Source organism: Jaculus jaculus, chromosome 17 (genome assembly GCF_020740685.1).
Source record: "Jaculus jaculus isolate mJacJac1 chromosome 17, mJacJac1.mat.Y.cur, whole genome shotgun sequence".
Taxonomy (NCBI): domain Eukaryota; kingdom Metazoa; phylum Chordata; class Mammalia; order Rodentia; family Dipodidae; genus Jaculus; species Jaculus jaculus.
This window is the reverse complement of record NC_059118.1, coordinates 33,727,160-33,754,549: the sequence shown is the minus strand read 5'-3', so window position 1 is coordinate 33,754,549 and position 27,390 is coordinate 33,727,160. Positions and strand designations below refer to the sequence as shown.

The following is a 27,390-nucleotide window of genomic DNA, read 5'->3' as shown; positions in this document are numbered from 1 at the left end:
GAAAGAGAGAAAGAAAGAAAAAGAAAAAAAGGAGATGTCAAAATAACCTCTGCTGCAAATAAATATCAAAGCTATAGTTTTGGGAGCTGGAGTTGTAGTTCAGCTTTCATTTGCCTAGCATACAGGAAACCATGGGATCAGTTTCCAACACCTCATAAACCAGCCATGGTAACCTATGCCTGTAATTCCAGCACTAAAGAGGTAGAGACAGCACTGGAGAGATGGCTTGTAGGTTAAGGCTCTTGCCTGCAAAGCCAGAGGATCCAGATTCAATTCCCCAGGACCCACATAAGCCAGATGCACAAGGTGGCACATGCATCTGGAGTTTGCAGTGGCTTGTGTCCCTGGTATGCTCATATTCTCTCTCTCTCTCTTTCAAATAAATAAATAAAAATTAAAACAAAAACAAAAAAAGAGAGGTAGAGGCAAAAGAATAAGAAAGGTCAAGGTCATCCATCCTTGGCACTGTAGCAATTTTAAGGCAGCTTGGGGTACATGAGGCCTTGTCCTGAAAGAATGTATGAATGAATGAATGGCTATAATTTTTGTCATTAAATTGCCATTTCAAGTCTATTGAGTTTTAGTTCATATAGCTTTAAAAAGATCTGTGCTAATGATATTTCTTGTCTGTGCAATTACAGCTCTCTACAGTATGGAAATCAGTTCATATATCAATCAATGCCACGAATGTTGTCACTTTGGCTTGATTTTGGTGCTAAGGCGTATGAATGGGAAAAAGGTATGACTCAATTTTTTTCTTCCAAATTTTTATTAACAACTTCCATGATTATAAAAAATACCCCATGGTAATACCCTCCCTCCCCCAATTTTCCCCTTTGAAACTCCATTCTCCATCATACCTCAGTTTTAAAATTTAAAGAGACTATGAAAAATTATAATTTTGTTACAAAGTCACATTTATATTGACAATTTCATTTACTAAAAATAATTAAAATCTTATAAAAGTGTAAGCTAAGTGTGAAAAAAGAAGGGAGCCAGGTGTGGTGGTGCATGCCTTTAATCCCAGCACTCAGGAGGCAGAGATAGGAGAATCACCTTGAGTTTGAGGCCAGTCTGAGACCACATAGTGAATTCCAGGTCAGTCTGGGATTTAAAAAAAAAAAAAGAAGAAGGGAAAGATAAGTTATAGATTTAGAAGGCAATTTAGGCCTTGTGAGTTTGCAAGTGATACTCTTAATTATTTTTTGATGCTAACACATATTGAAAGATGTTAATTTAGTCAAAATAATTTACCTTAAATATCACAATGGATTATAAAAGTTAATGGCTCTTAAACCTAAATGTTTTCCCTGCTTTTATAGAAATTACCATTTGTTTATTTTTATTTATGGGAGAAATGCCTTTTTTTCACAAAGTGGCAAGAAATGTTGTGTTGGTATATGAATAGCATATTTGTTTGAATATACAAATATTCAACATGATTGTTTCTAGCACAATAACTTTTCTGTGAAATACACTGGTATATTGGTGGTATGCATTTATTTTTACTGCTTCTTAAATTGATTTTTTTTTTTCTAGCTGGTCGTTCTGATCGTGTACAAATGAGAAATGACTTGGCTAAAATAAATAAGGCTATCACAGAGCACACAAATCAGTTAGCTCCATATCAATTTCTGACTGCCTTTTCACAATTGATTTCTCGAATCTGTCATTCTCATGATGAAGTTTTTGTTGTCTTGATGGAAATTATAGCCAAAGTGTTTCTGGCCTATCCACAGCAAGCAATGTGGATGATGACAGCTGTGTCAAAGGTAATAAATACATTAATCACTTCAGCGTCTTTTACCATTTCATATGGCATTGATTATTTAAGGCAAATAGATAAATGCAAATTCCAGGGTTCTGGCCTATATTAGATTAATAATTTTAAGATACTTTTTAAAAAGAGAGAAATCATAATCACTTTAATATTTTGAGGTACTATCATATGAAATAAGAAATCAGGGCTGGAGAGATGGCTTAGTAGTTAAGGCACTTGCCTGTGAAGCCAAAGGACCTCGGTGGTTCAATTTCCCAAGACCCACATGAGCCAGATGTACAAAGTGTCCCATGCATCTGGAGTTCGTTTGCAGTGGCTAGAAGCCCTGGGGTGCCCATTCTCTTCCTCTCTCCCCTCTCACTTTCTTCTTCCCTCCCTGTCTTTGCCTTTTTCCTCTCTCAAATACAAAAAAAGAAAGAAAAAGAAACCAGTATGTTTTAGATGAAAGACTTGCTTGTGCTTCCTTTCTGCTAGACAGATGTCTTTAGGAAACAGTTGTGGTAACCTATTTCTTTCCAAAGTATATTAACCTTTCCAAAGTATGTTAAAAATAAGCATGTATAAGTTGATCAATATATTTTATAGAATTTAGAAAATATACAGATAAAATTATACTTAAAATTCAGGTCTTCTACCATTCTTTAATATTTTCTTATAACTTTGTATATTTTCTAAGCATGCTTTAAAAGTAATTTTTATATTGACATAATTTCATATTTTTACTTTATTATTAGATAACAAAGTATTAAATAGGTTAAATGCTAAATACAATGTTAAATATTCTTTGATGAGACATTGTAGTAATTGGATAAAATTCTAACATAGCTTTATGTAATTCATTTTAACTAGCTAATCAAGATTATTTTCCATTTTTTCCGGGCGTAATGGTGCATGCCTTTAATCCCAGCACTTGGGAGGCAGAGGTAGGAGGATTGTTTTGAGTTTGAAACCATTCTGAGACTATATAGTAAATTCCAGGTCAGCCTGAGCTATAGTGAGCCCCTACTTCGAAAAACCATGAAACAAAAAAGAAAAAAAGATTATTTTCCATTTTTTTATTTTACATATCATCTAAACATCTCACTTATTATTCTTGTTTTTTATTATTTGTTATTAAGGCAAGTGCCTTAACCATTAAGCCATATCTCCAAGTCCATAAGTACTTTTTAAGTTCGTATTTTGTCAAGTAAAAAAGTTTTGTTGCCAGGCATGGTGATATATGTCTTTAATCCCAGCACTTGGGAGGCAGAGGCAGAAGGATTGCTGTGAGTTCAAGGCTAGTTCAGCCTAGGCTAGAGCAAGACCTACCTTGAAAACACAAAAAAAGTTTTGTTACCTTTATAAAATCTTATATACAATTGTATTAACTTCTTTTTTTTATTACAGTCTTCTTACCCCATGCGTGTGAATAGATGCAAAGAAATTTTAAATAAAGCTATCCATATGAAAAAGTCTTTAGAAAAATTTGTTGGAGATGCAACTCGCCTAACAGACAAGCTTCTAGAATTGTGCAACAAACCGGTAATGTCATTGATTCCATTGCTTATATGTCAATATTAGATAATTAAAAATTTTTTTTTGTTCATTTTTTATTTATTTATTTGAGAGCGGCAGACATTGAGAGAAAGACAGATAGAGGGAGAGAGAGAGAATGGGCGTGCCAGGGCTTCCAGCCACTGCAAACGAACTCCAGACGCGTGCGCCCCCTTGTGCATCTGGCTAACATGGGACCTGGGGAACCGAGCCTCGAACCAGGGTCCTGAGGCTTCACAGGCAAGCACTTAACCGCGAAGCCATCTCTCCAGCCCAATATTAGATAATTTTATGTAAAACTTAAGAGCTGATTTTTTCTAAGTTGAAATTCTAAAGTGCATCACTATATACTTACAAAAATGTATCAAATTGTATACTTTAAGTATAATTTTTTTCTTTCTCTTTGTGGATACCAGGTATTTAACCACAGCCCTTGGCATGGTAGGCAGATGTTCTGCCACTGAGCTATGCTTCCATTTCCTGTATAACTTATGTGAATAAACCTGTTGTTCTATGTTCTTATTCCAAAATGTCCTCTAAGTTTCTGAATTTTCTGAAAATATTATTCATATTTCCATCAAGTATAGGTATGGTAAGTCATAAATACAGAAGTATATAAGTGTACTAAAGGTAATACCTGTGATTTATTGTCATGTCCCCAAACTTTCACAACTTACCAATTAATCTGAACATGAAACCCTAAGTATATGATTTATTGTCATGTTCCAAACCTTCACAACTCACACGTACATTAACCTGAACATGAAATGAAACCACAAGTATGTGATTTATTGTCATGTCCCCAAACCTTTGCAATTCACACATACATTAACCTGAACATGAAACCAACCATAAATATGTGATTTATTGTCATGTCCCCAAACCTTTACAACTCACACATTAACCTGAACATGAAACCCTAAGTATGTGATTTATTGTCATGTCCCCAAACCTTCACAGCTTACACATGAGTATGTAATTGCACTAAAGAAATACCTATGATGTATTGTTTCTTTGCAGCCGTGGGTATTAGATTCAAAGCCTTATTATGCATGCTAGGCAAATACTGTACCACCAAGCTGCAGCCACAGGCCTTAATTTTCTTTTTTTGCAGTATAGGTTTCAGTGAGAATGAAAATTAATGGTATATGTTTTTCTGTTTTGAGGAGCTCATAGTTTTATAGGGACTAAGCTGATGGCTCTCATGTGAAGTAGTAAAAGTAGTAGCATTTTCATAGACCTGTACCAAGGTAGAAACGTGGCTGTAAAAGAGACTCACTATTCCATATAAGCAATTGAAGGAAAAATAACCTGGAAAATGTGTAGGAAAAGGCAAAAGTGTATGGAGGGCTGGTTATAAAGAGAGAGAGATTGGGAATTAAGGAGACAGCTCAGCATTAAAGGCACTTGCTTGTAAAGTCTGCGTACGTGGGTTCGATTTGCTAGTACCCATATGAAGTCAGATGCACCAAATGGCACAACTAAAGCATGTTTGCAGCAGCAAGGCGCCCTAGTATGCCAATTCTTCCCCTCTCTCGCCTCTCCTTGCAAATAAATATACAAATACAACTAAAGAAAGAGATTCTTTTTTTTTTTTTTTTTTTTTTTAATGTGGGACAACCTCAGGTATTATTCTTCAGGAATGCCATCTACTTTTTTTTTGTTTGAGACAGGGTCTCTCACTGGCCTCTTACTAGACTGGTGCTCAATGATTAGATGAGCCCTAGAGATTTGCTTTGCTAGCATGGGGATTGTAAATTGATATTACCACCCCTGGCAGTTTTACATGGGTTCAGAGTATTAGAGTATTAAACTCAAGTCTTTTTTTTTTTCTTTTTTCTTTTTTCTGAGGTAGGGTCTCACTCTGGTCCAGGCTTACCTGGAATTCATTAGTCTCTGGGTGGCCTTGAACTCACGGTGCTCCTCCTACCTCTGCCTCCTGAGTGCTGGGATTAAAGGCATACGCCACCACACCCAGCAAGTCTTCATTCTTATAAAGCAAACACTTTATCACCTGAGCTATCTCTCAGTCCCAGAGAAATTCTTTTTTTTCTTCATAGTAGGGTCACACTGTAGCCCAGGCTGACCTGGAATTCACTGTGTAGTCTCAGGATGGCCTTGAACTCATGACGATCCTTCTACCTCTGCCTCCCAAGTGCTGGGATTAAAGGTATGTGCCACCACTCCCAGCTTCAGAGAGATTCTTTATAGGGAAAATAGCTGGATTTCACTTGAAGAAGTATTCAAATTTCTAGGTAAAAACATATAAATGACCCTATTTCTTATTTTCATTTCATGAATAAGCTAATTTCCAAAGGATAATTAGGGACTGGAGAGATGACTCAGTGGTTAAGGCTGAAAGCCCTGGTGTGTGCATTCTGTCTCCCTCTATCTCTTTTCTTTCTCTCTCTGCTTGCAAAAAAAAAAAATAAACATTTTTTTTTTTTTGTAGAAAAGAAAAAAGAAGGATAATTATATGGGTATGGTGGCACATGTCTTTAATCCCAGCACTTAGGAGGCAGAGGTAGGAGAATCACTGGGTTCAAGGCTAGCCTGAGGCTGCATAGTGAATTCTGAGCCAGAGACTGCATAGTGAATTCCAAGACAGAGAGGGGTGGGGGAGGGAGGGAGAGAGGGAGAGGGAGAGGGAGAGAGAGAGAGAATATGCAAGCAAGCATGCCAGGGCCTCTTGCCACTGCTACTGCTAAAATGAACTCCAAATGCTTGTGCCACTTTGTGCATCTAGCTTTACATGAGTACTGGAGAACGGGACCCAGGCCATCTGGTGTTGCAAGCAAACATCTTTAACCACTGAGCCATCTCTTCAGCCCTCAAAAGGATAGTCATTTACTATTCCATTACTTATATTTGACCTCTAATGCACTTAATATTATCAAAAGTAGTATTATTTATTGAATATTGGTCCTATTGTAATGCTTTACTTGTTCTTGTACAGATCTAAAACCTTCATGGCAAGCTCCACTTAGGAATTTAGAGTTTTTCTGATTTTTAAAGGCATATATACTTTCTACTGGATGTTACAACAGAGGATAAACTACTGGAATGTCCCATAATCAAACACATAACACTTCTACAGTAGAATGCATTAGTCTTTACAGTAGAAAGTTCAGGTATTACTTTGCTGCCAAAATAATCAAAAACAAAATTTGGTTTACATGTTTCTATGTCTAATAATAGATTATCTTCTATTACATTCTTAATTATTAAACAGTCCTGCCTGTGACTGATGTGGTTAAAAAAAAACTGGTGAAGTTAAAATGAGATAATTAAAAATGCTTTAAATATTACATATTGCCAAACTCTGTCAATTAATAGTGTAAAAGTAAAATGTTTATTGTGGTTGAAATAAAGTTCTATAATTCAGGGTAAATATGGAGAAATTGAAATGTACTTTTTTTTCAGGTTGATGGAAATAACTCCACATTAAGTATAAGCACTCATTTTAAAATGCTTAAAAAGCTGGTAGAAGATGTTACATTTAGTGAAATCATCATTCCTTTGCAATCGGTCATGATACCTACACTTCCATCAATCCCGGGTGCCCATGCTAATCATGAGCCATTTCCAGGGCATTGGGCCTATCTTGCAGGCTTTGATGATGTGGTAAGTTTTAGTTTTCTATGATTATAGCTACAATTAGTTTTTTGACTTTATTTATTTGAGAGCGACAGACAGAGAAAGAGAGTGAGCGAGAGAGAATGGGCCTGATGCATGTGCCACCTTGTGCACCAGGCTTATGTGGGTACTGGGGAATCGAGCCTCGAACCAGGGTCCTTAGGCTTCACAGGAAAGCACTTAACCACTAAGCCATCTCTCCACCCCTATAGCTATAGTTTTTAAGTGTAGTTAGGTTTGAAATTTCAGTTAAGCTAAGAATCTCAGTTTTACTTAGAGAAAACATGGAAATGCAGACATGTAAAAATTACCTTGCAGTGATGCTATACAATTGACTATTTGGATTTTCCACATGCCCACTGTTTCAATATGACTGCAATCTATAATCTCTTTTCATAATTTACTTTTTCTGTAGTCTCTTGTCTTAAAAATGGGGAAGAAAAAGAGTATCTGTTTTGTTTATTTCTTGGAAAGAAACAAAGTTCAGGTTGTCAAAGCTGCTTACCATTTTATTTTTATTTATTTATTTAGCTATTCTTTTTGTGAGGGAGAGAGGGAAAGAGAGAGAGAGAGGAGGGACATGCATGATGTGACTCCCACTAGAGTCACCTGCAGCAGGGATACTTGCCTATGGCTTCCACCCCGTAGTGTCTTACTCACCTGCTCTCCTGCCAGTCTTCGTTCTGAGCTGGTGTCTCTTTACTGACTCCAGAGCTTGTGGGGCTCGGTTCTGCTCCCCTGAGGGACTAGGTTTACCGGTACACATGACCCTCTCCAGCTGTTTACATGCGATCTGGACATTCAAACTCTTGTGGCTTCAGGCCCTTGTACTCGCACAGGAACCAGACAACTGCTGAGCCATCTCTCTAGCCTTTTTAAAAATTTCATTTATTTATTTTGATTTTTTTTCTTTCTTTTTTTAAGGTAGGGTCTCGCTCTAGCCCAGGTTGACCTGGAATTCACTGTGTAGTCTTGGAATGGCCTTGAACTCACGGCAGTCCTCTTCCTCTGCCTCTGCTGGGATTATAGGTATGCGTCACCATGCCCAGTCTTTTTATATTTTTATTTATTTATTTATTATTATTGTTATTATTATTATTATTTTTGGGTTTTTTTGAGGTAGGGTTTCACTCTAGTCCAGGTTCATCTGGAATTCACTATGTAGTCTCACGGTGGCCTGGAACTCACAGTGATCCTCTTACCTCTGCCACCCCAGTGCTGGGATTAAAGCTGTGAGCCACCACACCCAGCTCCTTTTCATATTTTTAAAAACTATAGTGCTGGGAATGGGCCCAAGGCCTCTTGCCTGCTAGGTATGCCCTGTACTCTTACATCACATGAAATGTGGCTTATAACTATATGACTCCTTATTGAAAATATTGATAGAGCTTTTATAAGTAAAGACTTTGGAAAGTTCTACCTTTATTCTAGGATTTCTATGGCTAAGGACATTTAAAAACTGCTTTTACAACCATTTACCAAATCAAATGGTATATTATAATTTTAACCATGCTCTCTCTGTAGATTAAGTTGTATTTTGTCCATCTATTTACTTACCTCATTAGGTAGACTTAATGTTGGAGAAGTTTCTTTTTTCAAAGCAAACATATTTTGCCATTCAAAAAGAATGCTCTGAAAAAGGTCCTAAAAAATATTTAAAAAGTCTTGAGCTGCCAGGTGTGGTGGCACGTGCCTTTAATCCTAGCACTCAGGAGGCAGAGGTAGGAGGATCACCGTGAGTTTGAGGCCACCCTGAGACTACATAGTGAATTCCAGGTCAGCCTGGACCAGAGTAAGACCCCACCTCGAAAAACAAAAACAAAAGGGAAGAGAAAGGAAGGGAGGAGGATACTTAATAGGTTGATATTGTATATATATAAGTATAAGACATGTGCCACCAAGAATGGCAGCCTCTATGAAAAAAAGAAAAGAAAAACAAAAACAAAAAAAAAGTCTTGAGCTTTGTGGCAGCTTTGAAGAGGACTGCCTGTATTTGCATAGAACCAGTCATGGTGGCACACACCTTTAATCCCAGCACTTGGAAGGAAGATTGCCACTGTGAGACTACATAGTGAATTCCAGGTCAGCCTGGGCTAGAGTGTGACTCTACCTTAAAAAACCAAAGTAAATAAATAAATAAATACTGGTTTTATTGATGAAGCCATTTTTTAACATCCCGTCCATTTCTATGAATAAAAGTGTGTCCCTATTCATAGATAACCATATTTTTAGGTTCTAAATAGCTCTGGTAAAAAATTATTAAAATATGAATTCTTATATAAAATTAATTGTTCTTATATATTATATTATATTGTTTATTCTTATAATAACTAAACACTTAAACAAAGAATTTTGGCTATGACTTAACTACAGTACTTGTCATCTTTTAGGTAGAAATTCTTTCATCTCTTCAGAAACCAAAGAAGATTTCTTTAAAAGGATCAGATGGAAAGCTATACATCATGATGTGTAAGCCAAAAGATGATTTGAGAAAGGACTGTAGACTAATGGAATTCAACTCTTTGATTAATAAGGTTTGAAGATAATTTGCCTTTAATTTAGGATTAAAAATACTGTTATTATCAAACTATTAGTATGCAGGCCAATCACTCTTTTAAAAGTTATTTTTGTGCTGGAGAGATGGCTTAGCAGTTAAGGTGCATGCCTGCAAAGCCTAAGGACCCAGGTTTGATTCTCCAGGTTCCACATAAACCAGATGCACATGGTAGCACATGCATCTGGAATTCGTTTGCAGTGGCTAGAGGCCCTGGCATGCCTGTTCTCTCTCTCTCTCTCTCTCTCTCTTTCTCTCTGTCTCAAACAAATAAATAAATCTTTAAAGAAAAAAATTACTTTGTGGGCTGGAGGGATGGCTTAGCAGTTAAGGTGTTTGCCTGCAAAACCAAAGGACCCAGGTCCAATTCCCCAGAACCCATGTTAGCCAGATGCACAAGGGACCGCATGCGTCTGGAGTTTGTTTGCAGTGGCTGGAGGCCCTGGTACATCCATTCTGTCTCTCTCCCTCTTTCTCTGTTACATAAATTTTAAAAATTACTTTTTATATTTCTTTTGACCATTTCATACATGTATCATATTCACCCATTCCGGTCTCTTATCCCCTCCCATCCTAATAAATCCCTTTGTGGTGGTTTGATTCAGGTGTCCCCCATAAACTTAGGTGTTCTGAATGCTAGGTTCCCAGCTGATGGATATTTGGGAATTAAGGCCTCCTGGAGGGAGTGTATTGTTGGGGGCGGGCTTATGGGCTTTATAGCCAGTTTCCCCATGCCAGTGTTTGGCACACCCTCCTGTTGCTGTGGTCCATCTTCTGTTGGCCAGGGGGTGATGTCCACCCTCTGCTCATGCCATTGTTTTCCCCTGCCATCATGGAGCTTCCCCTCGAGCCTGTAAGCCAAATAAACCTCTTTTTCCCAGAAGCTACTCTTGGTTGGGTGATTTCTACCAGCAATGCGAACCGGACTGCAACAGTAAAGTGGTACCAGAAGTGGGGTTGCTGCTAGACACCTGACTGTGTGGCTTCGGCCTTTTGAAGCTGATTTTCAAGAGGAATGTGGAAGGATTTGAAACCTTGGCCTAAGAGATGCCTTGCAGTGCTGTGAGAACAGCTTGATGGACTATTCTGGTCAGAGCTGAAAGACCTGAAGGCAGTAAGAACTATGGACTGTGAGGTTTGGTTTATGAGGGTGAGAAAGAGCTGTGCCTGGACTGGGCTAGCAGTTTGTGTGAGAAGCTTGCTCTTGTGCCCATGTCCTGAGAAGTTGTGCAGGGTTGCTTAGCGTAGAAATGAACTGGTGTGTGCAGAGGGATATGGCACAGAAAGAAAAATCTTTGGGTAAACTGCTGCCCGTTCAGCTGCAACTGAGAGATAACAACCTTTGAGACTGGGCTAGCTGACCTGCGCTAGGGCAACAAGAAGAATGTCAACTCTTTTGAAGGGGTCTGAGTGCTCAAGGAGTGTCCTGTTCTTCAAAGTCTGCTTTATTCCCCCCTGGATTAACAAATTGGTACCTACCTGGTATTGTGGAGTATAAGAAATGCTGGAGAGAGGGCCATTGAGTTTGCAACACGGTCTTGTGTTTTGAAAATGGCCATGGGCAGTGTGAAGCGGGTTTGCTGGTTGCCTGCATAGAGACCCCATGGGGCCATGAGGATGAACCGTGGCTTGCAGTGGAGACCCAGTGGAGATGCCGGGACCATGAGATGGCTGCCGAGGAGCTGCCGGCCCCGATGAAGCTCCCAGGACTGTGAGTAGCCTAGCTGGAGGGGCGGAATTGGAATGCCAGAGACTTGTTGCTGGTTAGAATTATCGGACTTGAAGATTTGTCACTGGCTAGAGTTGCTGGACTTGAAGCTATAGAGTTTGATGTTTGCCCTGGTTGTTTTAAATCTTGTATTGGTTGAATGTTTCTTTGCTATGCCCAATGTCATCTATTGCAGTGTGAATATTTATTCTGTGCCATTCTGGGTTTTTTGAGGTTATATTTTGGTATTATGGCTCAGTTAAAAGATCTTGAACTATGGGGATGTATGAACATCATTGAGATTGATAAAAACTATGGGGACTTTTGAAGTCAGACTGAATGCATTGTATTTTACATCATGCATGGATATCAGTTTATGGGGGCCAGGGGCGGAATGTGGTGGTTTGATTCAGGTGTCCCCCATAAACTTAGGTGTTCTGAATGCTAGGTTCCCAGCTGATGGATATTTGGGAATTAAGGCCTCCTGGAGGGAGTGTATTGTTGGGGGCGGGCTTATGGGCTTTATAGCCAGTTTCCCCATGCCAGTGTTTGGCACACCCTCCTGTTGCTGTGGTCCATCTTCTGTTGGCCAGGGGTTGATGTCCACCCTCTGCTCATGCCATCGTTTTCCCCTGCCATCGTGGAGCTTCCCCTCGAGCCTGTAAGCCAAATAAACCTCTGTTTCCCAGAAGCTACTCTTGGTTGGGTGATTTCTACCAGCAATGCGAACCGGACTGCAACACCTTCTTTCCAAATAGTTCCCTTCCTACTTTTGTGGGGTGTGTCTCCTACTAAGTTTTAAGACTGCTTGCATGAACATTGGTAGGTACTTATGGGCAACTTACCTAATTGGCTAAATCACTAAAAACATAACTCCTTCTCCTCTAGCAGCCACTAGTTCCTAGTAGCTCCTCTGTGAGGAGTGGGGCCTCATGATGGAATGTTCATGGGCTCAATCTTATATGGGAAACCACAGCTGCTGTGAGTATATAACATTCCATGTCATGGCCATAAAGCAGTGTTCTATAATACTCCTCTACATCTTACATTCTTTCTGCTCCCTCTCCCATAATGTTACCTGACCATTGAAAGGAGTGATCTAGATGTCCCAGTTAGGACTGAGCACATAATAGTCACTTATTTTTTAGAATTAGTTATTTATTTATTTGTATGTAAGCAGAGAGTGAGAGAGGTAGCGAGAAGAGAGACCGAGAATGGACGTGCCAGGTCCTCTACCACTGCAAACAAACTCCACACACATGTGTCCCTTGTGCTTCTGGCTTACGTGAGTCCTGGGGAATCGAACCTGGGTCCTTTGCTTTTGCAAGCAAATGCCTTAACTGTTAAGCCATCTCTCCAGACACTTATTTTCAGCACTTTAGCCACTTATGCATCTCTGTATTAACCACTGCCCACTGTAAAAAGAGGCTTCTCTAGCCGGGTGTGGTGGCGCACGCCTTTAATCCCAGCACTCGGGAGGCAGAGGTAGGAGGATTGCCATGAGTTCAAGGCCACCCTGAGATGATAGAGTTAATTCCAGGTCAGCCTGGACTAGAGTGAGAGCCTACTTCGAAAAACCAAATAAAAAAAAAAGAGGCTTCTCTGATCCAAGCAGAGAGCAGCACAAATCTATGGGGAAAAGCAAAATGGTTAAAAAGCAGTTTGACAATATATCTGTTTAACAGAACAGTACTAGTAGGTTCTTCCCTAAGCCTGTCACCTCAGCCATGGGCTTTTGACCAGATTTATAGTACTTGAACTCCCTCCTGTAAGTAGGCCTTGAATCCAATCAGAAAGTGGTTGGCTATCCCCAATGATCATGCCACTGTTGTACCAGCGGGCACATCTTGCCTGATGGGTCTGTTGTAAATCACTTAGGATCCACAGCTAGGTAAAACTGTTGATGACTTTTTTTCTCCCATCTGCCTGCGTAACATTTTCTGGCACTATGAAAGACAGCAGGAACAAGTTTCTGGCCCAATTCCAGCTTGATTTCTCTGTCTTACAACTGAAGTATGTGGTATCTTCAGAACTAGGGACTTACTATCTGTGTCTATTGTTTTAGGGGCCTTTGATTTCCCTGGCCATCAACTCATAAGGAGGTATCTCACCCTTGGCACTTAAAATTTCATTTACTTGACTTTGGCTTCTGGAAACAACTTTAACTACTCATGTAGGGTGCTTTTGTTCACAGGTCATTCAGTCTTAAAAAGAAAGAATGAAATAGATTTTTTTAACTGTCTCATTTTTTTAAAAAAAATATTTTTTCAATTTATTTATTTGAGAGTGACAGAGAGAGAAAGAGGCAGGTAGAGAGAGAATGTGTACACCAGGGCCTCCAGCCACTGCAAACGAACTCCAGATGCGTGCACCCCCTTGTGCATCTGCCTTATGTGGGTCCTGTGAATGGAGCTTTGAACCGGGGTCCTTAGTCTTCACAGGCAAGCGCCTTAACCACTAAGTAATCTCTCCAGCCCTTACACTATATATATATATTTAAATTAATTTAGTTTTTATTAACAACTTCCATGATTGTAAGCAATATCCCATGGTAATGCCCTCCCTCCCCACACTTTCCCCTTTTAAACTCTACTCTCCATCATATTCCCTCCCCGTCTCAATCAGTCTCTCTTTTACTTTGATTTCAAGATGTTTTTCCTCCTATTATGATGGTCTTGTGTAGGTAGTGTTAATTTTAAAGAGGGAGGAAGAGAGGGAGGGAGTGGAGAGAATTGGCATGCCAGGGCCTCAGCCATTGCATTCAAACTTCAGACTCTTGCACCACCTAGTGAGCATGTGCAACCTTGCACTTACCTCATTTTTGAGGTGGGGTCTCACTCTAGCTCAGGCTGACCTGGAATTCACCATGTGAATGAGTCTCAGGGTGGCCTCAAACTCATGATGATCCTCCTTCCTCTGCCTCCCCAGTGCTGGGATTAAAGGGATGCACCATCATGCCCAGCCTGCATCATATATTTTTAAGATAATCAAAGTTAAACAGTAATCTCTATGTCTAAGTAATTAATATTTCAGGGATAGCTATGAATAATAGAAAATAGTAGCTTATTGTTACTGTTATAACAACAATATTTTAAACACAAAATTTTGTCACATTTAATAGAGAATAATTATAATGAAGAAATTCTTTAAAATTTAGAAGTAGAGTTAGGGCTACTATTCCAATAGTTCCTTCTCTACCCCTCAAAATTATTGTAAGCCCTAATTAGCACCTTTCCTATGAAATGGGGAATATTTAGATACATTTAGAAATTTTGAATTCTTTTTTCATGTCTTCTTTTTAATAGATCTTGAGAAAAGATGCAGAATCTCGTAGAAGAGAACTTCATATCCGAACATATGCAGTTATTCCACTGAATGATGAATGTGGCATTATTGAATGGGTGAACAACACTGCTGGCTTGAGACCTATTCTGACCAAAATATATAAGGAAAAGGGTATTAATTCTTACAAGTGGACAGTGTGGGAATATTAACTATAAGCATATATAATATCGATATAATTGTGACATATGTCAGTATAGTGTTTATTTGCTTGTTCATTTTTTGAGACAACGTCTTACTTTGTAGTCTAGGTTGTGCTAAGCTCACCATAGAGACCAGGCTGACCTTGAACTCATGGTGATCTCCCTGCCTTAGCCTCTCAGGTTCTGAGAAGAACACAATTTCATTTGTAACAATGAATGATATTGATAACTTACTATATTATGGTATTATCCTAAGCCTGTTTTATACATTATATTGTTTAGTTTCATTAACAAGTCCCATTATCTTCCTAATTGTTTATTTGCAAGTAGAGAGAGAGAGAAAGGGAGGGAAGGAGAGAGGGAGAGAATGAATGAATATGGGCACACCAGGGCCTCTTGCCACTGCAAGCGCCATACACATGCACCACTTTGTGTATTTGGCTTTACATGGTTACTGGGAAATTGAATCCTGGCCATTGGGCTTTGCAAGCAAGTGCCTTTAACCACAGAGCCATCTCTCTAGCCCTTTCAATTATCATTATAGACAGTATAAAACAAATAACTTCTCAAAGTTCACATGCCTAACATATTGCAGAATTGAAATTATCTTTTTATTTTTACCTTTGTTGTGTGTATTTCTTCTTTCTTTTGTGAGTTTTTTGTTTGTTTTATTTTTTGAGGTAGGATTTTGATGTATCCCAGGCTTATCTGGAATTTACTCTGTAGTCTCAGGGTGGCCTCAAATTCACAATGATCCCCTAATTCTGCCTCCCAAGTGCTAGGATTAAAGGCATACACCACTAACCCAGCTCAGAACTGAAATTCCAAGTCACTCAAAGTTTTTTTTTTTTAATTAATTAATTTATTTATTTGAGAGTGACAGACACAGAAAGAAAGACAGATAGAGGGAGAGAGAGAGAATGGGCGCGCCAGGGCTTCCAGCCTCCGCAAACGAACTCCAGACACGTGCACCCCCTTGTGCATCTGGCTAACATGGGACCTGGGGAACTGAGCCTTGAACCGGGGTCCTTAGGCTTCACAGGCAAGCGCTTAACCGCTAAGCCATCTCTCCAGCCCTAAAAATATTTATTTGTTTATTTGAGAGAGGGAAAGAGGGAGAGGGAGAGGGAGAGAGAGAGAGAGGGAGAGAATGTGTGCGCTTCTGGGCTTTCAGCCACTGCAAATGGAATTCCAGATGCACATGCCACCTTGTACGTAGGTCCCGGGGAATCGAACGGGGATCCTATGGCTTTGCAGGCAAGCGCCTTAACCACTAAGCCACCTCTCCAGCAACAAGTCACTCAAAGTTTAAAGAGCTTGCTATTGACTATTTTATATATGATGATAAAATATTGCATAAGATTTAGCTAATGAAGCCGGGCGTGGTGGCGCACACCTTTAATCCCAGCACTCGGGAGGCAGAGGTAGGAGGATTGCCATGAGTTCAAGGTCACCCTGAGATGACAGAGTTAATTCCAGGTCAGCCTGGACCAGAGTGAGACCCTACCTCGAAAAACCAAAAAAAAAAAAAAAAAGATTTAGCTAATGATACTACATCTCTGCAAAGATATTTTTCATGATACATAATTGAAGTGTTGAACAAGTAAGACTAAAATCTTCGAATTAGTTGGGCGTGGTGATGCATGCCTTTAATCCCAGCACTTGGAGGCAGAGGTAGGAAGATTGCCATTAGTTTGAGGATACTCTGAGACTACATAGTGAATTCCAGGTCAGCCTGGACTACAGCAAGACCCTACCTCAAAATAAAATAAAAATAAAATAAAATCCCGAAATTGTAAATTTGTCCATAAGACAATAAAAGGTAATTTGCATTCTAAGGCTTATTTTAAGATTGTATAACATGCCAGGTGTGGCACAAGCATTTATCTCAACCTTCAGGGGCCTGAAACAGGAAGATTACTGCAAGTTTGAGGGCAGCCTGTCTATATGATGACTTCTAGGATAGCAATGGCTACATAGAAAGATCCTGCCTTAATTAAAGGGGAGGGAGGGCTGGAAAGATGGCTCAGCGGTTAAGTGCTTGCCTGTGAAGCCTAAAGACCCCGGTTCGAGGCTCAATTCTCCAGGACCCACGTTAGCCAGATGCACAAGGGGGCACACGCATCTGGAGTTTGTTTGCAGTGGCTGGAAGCCCTGGTGTGCCCATTCTTTCTCTCTCTCTCTCTCTCTCTGCCTCTTTCTCTCTCTGTCACTCTCAAAGAAATAAATAAAAATGAACAAAAAATTTTAAAAAAAAAAGGTGGGGGAGGGCTGGAGAGATGGCTTAATGGTTAAGTGTTTGCCTGTAAAGCCTGAGGATCCCAGTTTGAGGCTCGATTCCCCAGGACCCATGTAAGCCAGATGCACAAGGGGGCGCACGCATCTGGAGTTCACTTGCCGTGGCTGGAGGCCCTGGCATGCCCATTCTCTCTCTCTTCTCTCCCTATCTGCCTCTTTCTCTCTCTGTCACTATCAAATAAATAAATAAAAATAAACAAAAAAATTAAACAAAAAGAATATGTAAAACTCTGAATTTAGTAGCTTACCCTTTATGCAAGGTAAATTATTTCAGAGCACCAGATGGGTTTGGGTTTCTTACTAGTAGTTCATTTTATGCCTGTACTACACATTGATTTACAAATTATTATAATGTTAGTAAGGGTGACAGCATTTTTACAGTTGCAAGGGCACCACTCACACTTAAATTTTTCTGAATCTGAAATTAGCTCATCATATAGCATTGGTGTTTTTGTGTTTGTTTGTTTGTTGTGGGTTTTTTGGGGGGAGAGTTTCAAGGTAGGATCTAGCTCTAGCCCAGGCTGACCTGAAATTCACTATGTAATCTCAAGGTGGCCTCAAACTCACAATAATTATCCTGAGTGCTGGGACCAAAGGCATGTACCACCATGCCTGGCTATGATTTTTTTTTTAAATATCTATTTATTCATTTAATTAATTTTAAAGAGGGAGGAAGAGAGGGAGGGAGTGGAGAGAATTGGCACACCAGGGCCTCAGCCATTGCATTCAAACTTCAGACTCTTGCAACACCTAGTGGGCATGTGCAACCTTGCACTTGCCTCATTTTTGTGTGTCTGGCTTACATAGGATCTGGAGAGAGATTAAACATAGATCTTTAGGCTTCCCTGGCAAGTGCCTTAACTGCTAAGCCATCTCTCCAACCCAACATTGGTTTTTATTAACATTAATTTTCATCACTCAGAGACTATTCATTTAATAGATATTTTACGAAAATAATGTGTTTTATTATTTTATTAAATCATAAGCTTAGCTATGTATAATTAACATTTTTCCATTCATTCTTGGATTTCAATTTGAGTCAAAGAAGGTTTTCTTTTTCTTTTTTCAAGATAGGATCTCATTCTAGCCCAGGCTGACCTGGAAGTCACTGTGTAGTCTCAGGGTAACCTCGAACTTATGGCACTCCTACCTCTGCCTCCCAAGTGCTAGGATTAAAGGCATGCACCACCATGTCTGGCTTCTTTTTTTCCCCCCTTTTTTAACAAAAATTATTTTGCTACTTTTTTCATTTGTGAATTTGTGTCAATGTGAGTAATCAAAAGCATTCTGCTTTGTAGGAGTATATATGACAGGAAAAGAACTTCGCCAGTGTATGCAACCAAAGTCAGCAGCTTTATCTGAAAAACTCAAAGTATTCCATGAAATTCTCCTGCCCAGGCATCCTCCTGTTTTTCATGAGTGGTTTCTGAGAACATTCCCTGATCCTACATCATGGCAAGTTTCCTAGAATATAAAAAGTTGTTGGGTTGAATGTTTTTAATATTTTGTATTTTTTGTTGCCTCACCTAACATAAAAGAATTTGATAGACATTATATTCCCTTAGGTACAGTAGCCGATCTGCTTACTGCCGTTCTACTGCAGTAATGTCAATGGTTGGTTATATCCTTGGGCTTGGAGACCGTCATGGTGAAAATATTCTGTTTGATTCTTTCACTGGTGAATGTGTACATGTGGATTTTAACTGTCTTTTTAATAAGGTATGCAATTTGACTCCCCAAATTTCCTTTCATCAACAACTCTTCTCTTTAGACATACTATTGGTCATAGTTTTACACCTATAGCTCAGTAATATTGAGAGTTTCTTAATTAGTTGTCCTCAGTGGATCCCATGATAAAGCAATTTAGGAAACAGAGAAGTTAGATTAATATAGTAAAACCTAGGCTCATGTTCTGACGCACTTAGTTACTAGGTATATGACCATGGACAGAGAGATAGATAAGGTCAGAATAAAGTCAAAGCAGTTTAGTATTATTTCCAAATAATTTTTCAACAATAACAACAAATAGGTCTACACTGGGTCCTTGGGAAATATTAATAAATTAAGGAAATTAAACCTATCTCTAAAACCCTGTAATTTTGTAGTGTGATAGTTATGGAGGGAAGATTGGTAAGTTAGTTCAGTTTTTTTCATTCCCATCTTGTATAGGTTACCTTCTATTTTCACAGGAGGATGAAAAAGGTCAGCTGAGAAAAAGATCAAAGCTAAGCCAGTGGTATTGATCAGATACAAAAGAGCAGTTAAAGATAGCTTATTATAGGAATGCAAGGTAGTCTGGCAGAAAGTGAAGAGTTGAACTAATATGCTTCATTCATTTCCTTTCTGAGGGAAACATCTGTGAATATTTCTTTTCCCCCAATTTTTTTATTTTTATGTTTTAATTCATTTTTATTAGATATGGACATATTCAGTATGTAAGATTTTTTTAGTTTTTTGAGATAGGGTCTTACTTGAGCTTACACTGAGAAATGTCCAACATGTCCCCTGTTGTTTTAAAGTGAAATTCTTAAGGAAGAAAAACGTGAGCACATTTGTGTATATTTTATGTTTTATGCAAGAAAATCATTAAGGAAGTTAGTGAGACTAAGTATTAAAAGCACTGTATTTCCCTATATTCTTTATGTTCTCTATGTTCACTCAACTGAACCAATACATCTTGATTTCATTATGTAAATTCTAATTGTGGTTTCAAGTGTCCAGACAAAGGCAGGGTCTTGCATGATAAGCATCTAATGTAATTGCTGACATAAATATTTTGAGGATATTTTTGCACTGAAAGGAGGGTATGTATTAAGTTCTAAACGATTTGAGTAAAACTTTAAAAAATATTAACATTTTTACTTTATAATAAAATTATTTGTTTTTAAGGGAGAAACCTTTGAAGTTCCAGAAATTGTACCATTTCGCCTGACTCATAATATGGTTAATGGAATGGGTCCCATGGGAACAGAGGGTCTATTTCGAAGAGCTTGTGAAGTTACACTGAGGCTCATGCGTGATCAAAGAGAGCCTTTAATGAGGTAATCTATCAGTAACTGTGAATGCACATACGAACCCCTGCATTTATTTTCTGTATATAGAAAGTACATTGCATTGGCTAGAATTTATGTTTTAAAATAATGCTTTAAGGCCTGGCATGTTGGCCCACATGTTTAATCCCAACACGCAGGAGTCAGAGGCAAGAGGATCACTGCAAGTTAAAGGGAGCCTGATCTATATAGCCAGTTCCAGTACAGTCAGGACTACATAGAAGGACTCTGTCCGCCTCAAAAAAATAAAAAAATAGATGGGTATGGTGCCACGTGCCTTTTATCCCAGCTCTTGGGAGTGAGAGGTAGGAGGATTGCCATGAGTTTGAGGCTACCCTGATACTACATAGTTTATTCCAGGTCAGCCTGGTCCAGAGTGAGACCCTTCCTTGGAAAACCAAATAATAATAATAATAACAATAATAAAATAAGACATAATTGACATACCATAAAACTCCTTCATGACCCTTTTAGTGGTTTTTAGTATATTCACATAATTGTTCATCCATTACCACTGTCAGATTTCAACACCCATACACAACTTTCTCATGAATATAAGCATTCATTACCAGTTTATATTGATTTCCTATTTTGGGCAGTTAATGTCAAATGCAATCATATTATTTGTGACCTTTTGTGTCCTGTCTTCTTTCACTTAGCATAATGTTTTTTAAGATTCATTTTGTATAACTACTTCATTTTTTTAAGTTGCCAAATAGCCTTATACTATTGTTACATCTTGTTTATTTGCCCATGAGGTAGATGATACTTGTATTTTTTCCATCTTTTGGCCATTCAGAACAATGTGGCTATGAACATGTATGTTGTACAAGTTTCATGTGGACACGTTTTCAGTTCTCTGCCTGTTATGAAATGGCTGAGTCATATGTTCCTTTGTGCAACTTTCAAACTGTTTTCAAAAATAGTTGTAGGGGCTGGAGGGAGGGCTTAGCAGTTAAGGCGCTTGCCTGCAAAGCCTAAGGACTGAGGTTCAGTTCTCCAGGTCCCACGTAAGCCAGGTGTACAAGGTAGCACATGAGTCTGGAGTTGGTTTGCAGTGCCTAGAGGCTCTGGCACACCCATTCTCCCTCTAATGAATAAATAAATAAATAAAGTAGTTGTAACAACTTTATAAGTCCATTAGTGATGTATGTGGGCCTCAGTTTCTTTACAGCTTTACCAACACTGATAATTGACTGCCCCCTCCTGTCCTTTTTGAGGAAGGGATATTTATCAAAGCTCACAGGTCCAGGGGAAGTTCCATTGTGGTCAAAGAAGCTGGCCCAGCTTTCACAGGTCCATGCAGAGAATGAAGCCACAAGCCAAAAAACCCACAAGCCACAGGACACAGCACACTTCAGGAACTCCAGGAGGAACTCAGGCACTTTGCATATCTTTTAGACTGGAATTTCAAATCCACCACCACACCTTAGGGCTGGACTCTGAGATCCACCACTGACACTTCCACCACCCAGATAGCTGCAGATCTAAGAATCATTAATGAAATTTCTAAATCTATTGGGGGGCCATTCTTTCAGATTACCACATTTTACTGCTAGCCTCCAATAGATTTATAACCATCTCACATTGTAAATTGTCTTTACCAATTTAAGATACTTACAAAGTCCCAAGTCTTCTCTGTGATTTAAGATTTATCTTAGCTATGAATCCTTTAAAATCAAACAAGTATGTACTTTCAACATATAACAGCATAGAGTAAACTTTTTTAAAATTATTTATTTATTTATTTGAGAGCGACAGACACAGAGAGACAGACAGATAGAGGGAGAGAGAGAGAATGGGCACGCCAGGGCTTCCAGCCTCTGCAAACGAACTCCAGACGCGTGCACCCCCTTGTGCATCTGGCTAACGTGGAACCTGGGGAACCGAGCCTCGAACCGGGGTCCTTAGGCTTCACAGGCAAGCACTTAACCGCTAAGCCATCTCTCCAGCCCAGAGTAAACATTTTTAACTGCTATCAGACATAGCAAGGAGAGACCAGAACAATGCAAACTCAACAAACAACCATCAAGGAAGCATCAAAATTTTGCAGTTGAAGTCTGATATAATCAGTGACTGATAGTCTGGATTTTCCAATTCTGCCCTTCTTGATGGGCTATGTAGCCAAGGAAAACTTCCATCCCTAGCCAACAGCCTCCGTGTTAGCCCTTGCATAGTCCTGGTATATCCAAAACATCTTCAGGTTTCCATGCAAACTACGGTCCATTTTCCAAAGGCTCTTCCAGCCTATTGATGATGGTCATGACACCCTGCCTATATGCTGTATCTCAGCAGCAGATCCTGAATCCATGTGCATTTCATGATCATTCCACATGCTTCTGAAACCAATATCATGTGTACAGGACACAAATGTATTCTTAATTCAGGGACAAAATAAATCATGATATTGTAAAGCAGGTTCCTTCTCCAGTCAATTCTTACCCCCAAAATTTGCTTTTTTTTTTTTCCTTCCTTTTTGATTTTCAAAGTCAGTTCTTGCAGTAGCCCTGGGTGACCTGGAATTCACTATGTAGTCTCAGCATGGCTTCGAACTCTTGGAATTCTCCTACCTCTGCCTCCCAAGTGCTAAGATTGAAGATGTAAACCACCATGCCAGGCCTTTGCATTTCTATCATAGTCCTTCCTTAGGCATCCTCTTCATTGTTTGAATGTAAAGCAGTTGGGCCATTGTGGTGGTTTGATTCAGGTGTCCCCCATAAACTTAGGTGTTTTCAATGCTAGGTTCCCAGCTGATGGAGATTTGGGAATTAATGCCTCCTGGAGGCAGTGTATCGTTGGGGGCAGGCTTATGAGTATTATAGCCAGTTTCCCCAAGCTAGTGTTTGGCACAATCTTCTGTTGCTATTGTCCACCTGATGTTGGTGAGGGAATGATGTTTACCCTCTGCTCATGTCATTGTTTTCCCTGCCATAATGGAGCTTCCCCTCTAGTCTGTAAGCCGAAATAACCTTTTTTTCCCACAATCTGCTCTTGGTCAGGTGATTTCTGCCAGCAGTGCAAACCTGACTACAACAGCCATCTTCCTCAAGATTGCTAATGTATTGACAGTAGCAGCTTGAGTAATTTAAAACCACCTTCAGGGCCTGTAATTTTAACTTGCTTAAGGTTTTCCAACTTGAAATCTTACACTTCTCAGTATAGTATCTTTAGCCAAGCACATCAGTACATTACAAATTTAATCTTGATTAAACTCTCTGGGGCTGGGCAGCAGAATGGACCCAGCCCTTGTGCCACCAGCCCAGTTCCAACCAAGTTCTTTGCCGATTTTCCTTCCCTTTAGAAAGTTCATAAGCCAAGTCAGGCATGGCGGCACATGCCTTTAGTCTCATCACTTGGTATTCTTTTTTCTTTTGGAGGTAGGGTTTCACTTTAGCCCAGGCTGACATGGAATTAACTATGTAGTTTCAGGGTGGCCTCTCAAACTCACAGTGATCCTACTATCTCAGCCTCTGGAGTGCTGGGATTAAAGGTGTGTGCCACCATGCCTGACTAATCCCAGCACTTGGGAGGCAGAGGTGGAAGGATTGCTGTGAGTTTGAGGCCACCCTGAGAATACAGAATGAAAATACAGGTCAGCCTGTGCTAGAGTGACACCCTGCCTCAAGAAAACAAATAAACAAACTAAATAAATAAATAAAAGAAAGTTTATAAACCAAGCCTCCAAGTTCAATTCTGTCTGCACTTAGCATTTTCAAACTTTCACAAGAATAGTCCATGATACTTGGCTTACCACTCTAGAAGGCATCTCCAGTTGCAAACACCAAGTCCAATCCCATTCCTCCAAAACAAAGGTTGCAAAAGACCAAAATCCACATGGTCACATTTGCCTCAGCATTGTGCCCCCACTCCTGCTACCAACTTCTGTAGTAGACAGTTTCTGGGTCACTGAGATGAACTTCCAAACCCTGTCTTTTTAATTTTTCCATCCTATTAGTTATTAAGTGGTGCCTCATTATGTTCTTTTTTTAAAGTTTATATTTATTAGGGAAAGAAAGAGTGAGGAAGGGAGAGAATGAGCACTTCAGGGCTTTCAGCATCTGCACACAAACTCCAGACACATGTGCCACACCTTGTGCATCTGGCTTTCATGGGTCTTGGGGAATCGAACCTGGGTTCTTTGACTTTGTAGGCAAGCGACTTAATCTCTGCACCATCTCTCCAGCTCTCACTGTGGTTTTAATGTGCATTTCCCTAATGATGTGGCATGTTAACCATCTTTTCATGGGCTTATTGGCCATATATATATACATGAAAATAAAACATTAAAAAATAATAATTGTCTAATTCAAATTCATAATGATGTACACTTATGATGTTCCTAAGCATATTATATATGTTTAGTTCCTTTCTACCTTAAAGCACTCTTTTATTTTTAATTTGCAAGTAGAGAGAGAAAGAGAAAGATTGGGTTCCTCTAGCCACTGCAAACAAATTCCAGATGCATGTGCCACTTTGTGCATCTGGATAGTAGGAATTCGGACTCAGGTCATTAGGCTTTGCAGATGAGAGCCCTAACAGCTGAGCTTTCTCTCTAGCTACCTCTCTATGTTTGACCTTCTTTCCATTACTTTTTTAAAATGTGTAGCCCAGGCTGTCCTCAAACTGCTGATCCTCCTGCCTCTGTCTCTTCAGCAATTTCCTACCACCACAACTGGCTTCTTTGCATTGCTTTTATATATGGTTTGAGGTAAATAAAGTCACTCTTTTACACATGAAAATTTAGTAGCGTTGGCACCATTTGTTTTGTTTTAGACAAAGTTGGTTTTTATTTATTTATTTATTTTTGAGTGAGTATATCAAAAGAGATTTATTGTGAAGAAGATGAAAAAGCTCCCAAGTGTCAGGGGAGGCATAGTTAAGATTTTGGTCAGCATATGAAGAAAAGATAGGAGGAAGGAAAAGTTAAGCTTTTTGAGTTAGAACTCAGGAATCCTGACAGGCTTAGCAGTGAGGGTCTGCACTGAGGAAGGGGAGTATCGTGGGCAGTGTTGTTGTCATTACCTTTTTATTGCTGGGACAAAACACCCAACAAAAACCACAAAAGGGAGGAAAGTCTTACAGTCTCAAGGGTAAGCTCCATGATGGAAGGGGACAACAGAGGCCAAATATCACTTCTGCCACAGCAAGTGGAAAACAGTGGCAGGAGAGTGAACAGACTTCTGGTGCAGGGGAGCTGGCTCTAACATCCCAAAGCCCATTCTCTAGCAAGGTTCCCCTTCCCAAATTGCCATCAGCTAGGAGCCAAGGATGGAGACCACATGAGTTTATGGGTAATGTCTAATTCAAGCTACCATGGGCAGTGGGGGTAGATCTATATTATCTCATTATATTATATCTCTAGTTCCCCCCCCCCCACCTCCATAGCATGTTTTTAGGTGAGAGGTGTTCTCTTGACCAAGTGGTAAGTGATTGACTGGCTCTATTGGATTACCTTGTTCGTTTGTCTGTTTTGGTTTTGTGGAGATAGGGTCTTGCTCTAGCCCATGCTGACCTGGAATTCCCTATGTAGTCTCAGGACGGCCTCAAACTCACCACAATCCTCCTACCTCTACCTCCCAAGTGCTGGGACTAAAAGGGCATGCGCCATCACGCCTGTTTTGTTTGTTTATTTATTTTTAAGATTTTTCTTTCTTTATTTGTTAATTAGACAGGGAGAGAGAAAGTGAGAATAGGAATACCAGGGCCTCTAGCCACTGCAAAGGAACTCCAGATGCTTGGGCCACCATGTGCATCTGGCTGACTTAAGACCTGGAGAATCGAACCTGGGTCATTAGGCTTCACAGGCATGTGCCTTAACAGCTATGCCATCACTCCAGCCCTTTTGGTTTTTTTTTTTGGTAGTGTCTCACTTTAGCCCAGGTTGACCTACAACTCACTGTGTGGTCTAGACTGCCTTTGAATTCATAGCAATACTGCCCCCTCAGCCTTCAGAATTCTGGGATTAAAGGTATGAGCCACTATACTTGGCTGGATTTTTTTTTCTCTTCTTTTCTTTCTTTTTTTTTTTTTTTTTTTTTTTTTGAGAGAAAGGAGGCAGAGAGAGGGAGGGAGAGAATGGGCACACCAGGGCCTACAGCCACTGCAAGTGAATTCCAGATGCATGCGCCCCTTGTGCATCTGGCTTACCTGGGTCCTGGGGAATGTAGCCTGAGTCCTTTGGCTTTGCAGACAAATGCCTTAACCGCTAAGCCCTCTCTCCAGCCTGGCTGGATTAATTTTTAAGGGAGGGGACCAGAGCTCTGATACATCCGTCCTTCTCCCTTTCATCTGGTATTTCTGATCAGTGTTACCAGGGAGACAGGTGATGGGGTCCTTCCGTGACCTCCAAGGCTGTTGTTACCCATGGTAGCACTGAGCTACCAGCTCTTCGGGTTGTAGTGAGGTGCTACAGGTTCTGGAAAGTACTTGAACTCCAAACACTAAGTGTGTGGCTAAATTTAATCAAAGAATTGAATAAAATAAGAATGAGAAGGATAATTATTAAGTTACAATTATTTAAGGAAATGTAGAACCAAGGAAAGACACCCACGTTGCTTGAGAACCCACGTGGAGGGCCTGGAAAAAACATGTAGAGGACAGAGTGGAAGTTCAGAGAGCCCCTGCCATGTGGAGAGCAGGAGGGGTAAAGAGCCCATGTGGGAAGTAAAGGCTAGCGGCCGAGGGGAGGACAAACTCACTAGAAGCTGGAAGTTCATGAATAGTCAGGCAGCCCAGAGCTAGAAGAAGTTTTGTTACGTATCCCTGGCCGGCCTGTAACTGGGTGTGTAGACCAGGCTGGCACTGAACTTGCAGCTACTATCAAGTCTCTGCCTTCCAAGTGCTAGGTCAGGATTGATTGTAGGCTTAGGCCACCCTGCTTACTAACCATTTTTTGAAAAGACTGGTTTTTTTCTTCTCTATTTAATTGTGTTCACATTTTTGTTGAAATGGTCAGTTTGTTTTCAAGAACATTGATGATCTAATGTTGACCTTTGTGCCATCTGTCATCTTGATAGTACTAGTTTTGTTATAAATTTTGAAGTCAGGAAGTGTGAGTCATTCAACTCAGTTCTTCCAGGTTGTGTGACTAATGAGTTCCATGCATTTTCTTATGACTGTTAATATCAGTTTATCATTTTTTATAGACAGCCAACTTGGACTTTGATAGGATTCCCATTAAATATGTAGACATTGATTATAAAATTTAATTTGTAGACTATTATCATAACAATATTAATTAATTTTTCTAATTTATAAGTACCTAATGTTTTTTCCCATTTTTGTCACAATGTTTTATAATTTTAATGGTCTGGTATTCAACTTTTAAAATAACACATTACATCCTA

At 39.7% G+C, this 27,390-nt stretch overlaps 1 protein-coding gene across 3 annotated transcripts in view; it reads left to right on the top strand.

Moving 5' to 3' along the window:
• Nucleotides 1-27,390, top strand: part of Atr (ATR serine/threonine kinase) — a 141,200-nt gene that overhangs the window by 108,597 nt on the left and 5,213 nt on the right. For all 3 annotated transcript variants that reach the window (XM_045136479.1, XM_045136478.1, XM_045136480.1), the window contains 9 exons: nt 642-739; nt 1,540-1,772; nt 3,167-3,301; nt 6,737-6,937; nt 9,340-9,483; nt 14,517-14,667; nt 18,293-18,449; nt 18,560-18,713; nt 19,884-20,035. In XM_045136479.1, coding sequence (XP_044992414.1) covers nt 642-739; nt 1,540-1,772; nt 3,167-3,301; nt 6,737-6,937; nt 9,340-9,483; nt 14,517-14,667; nt 18,293-18,449; nt 18,560-18,713; nt 19,884-20,035 — 1,425 coding nt within the window. The remainder of the gene's footprint in view (nt 1-641; nt 740-1,539; nt 1,773-3,166; nt 3,302-6,736; nt 6,938-9,339; nt 9,484-14,516; nt 14,668-18,292; nt 18,450-18,559; nt 18,714-19,883; nt 20,036-27,390) is intronic.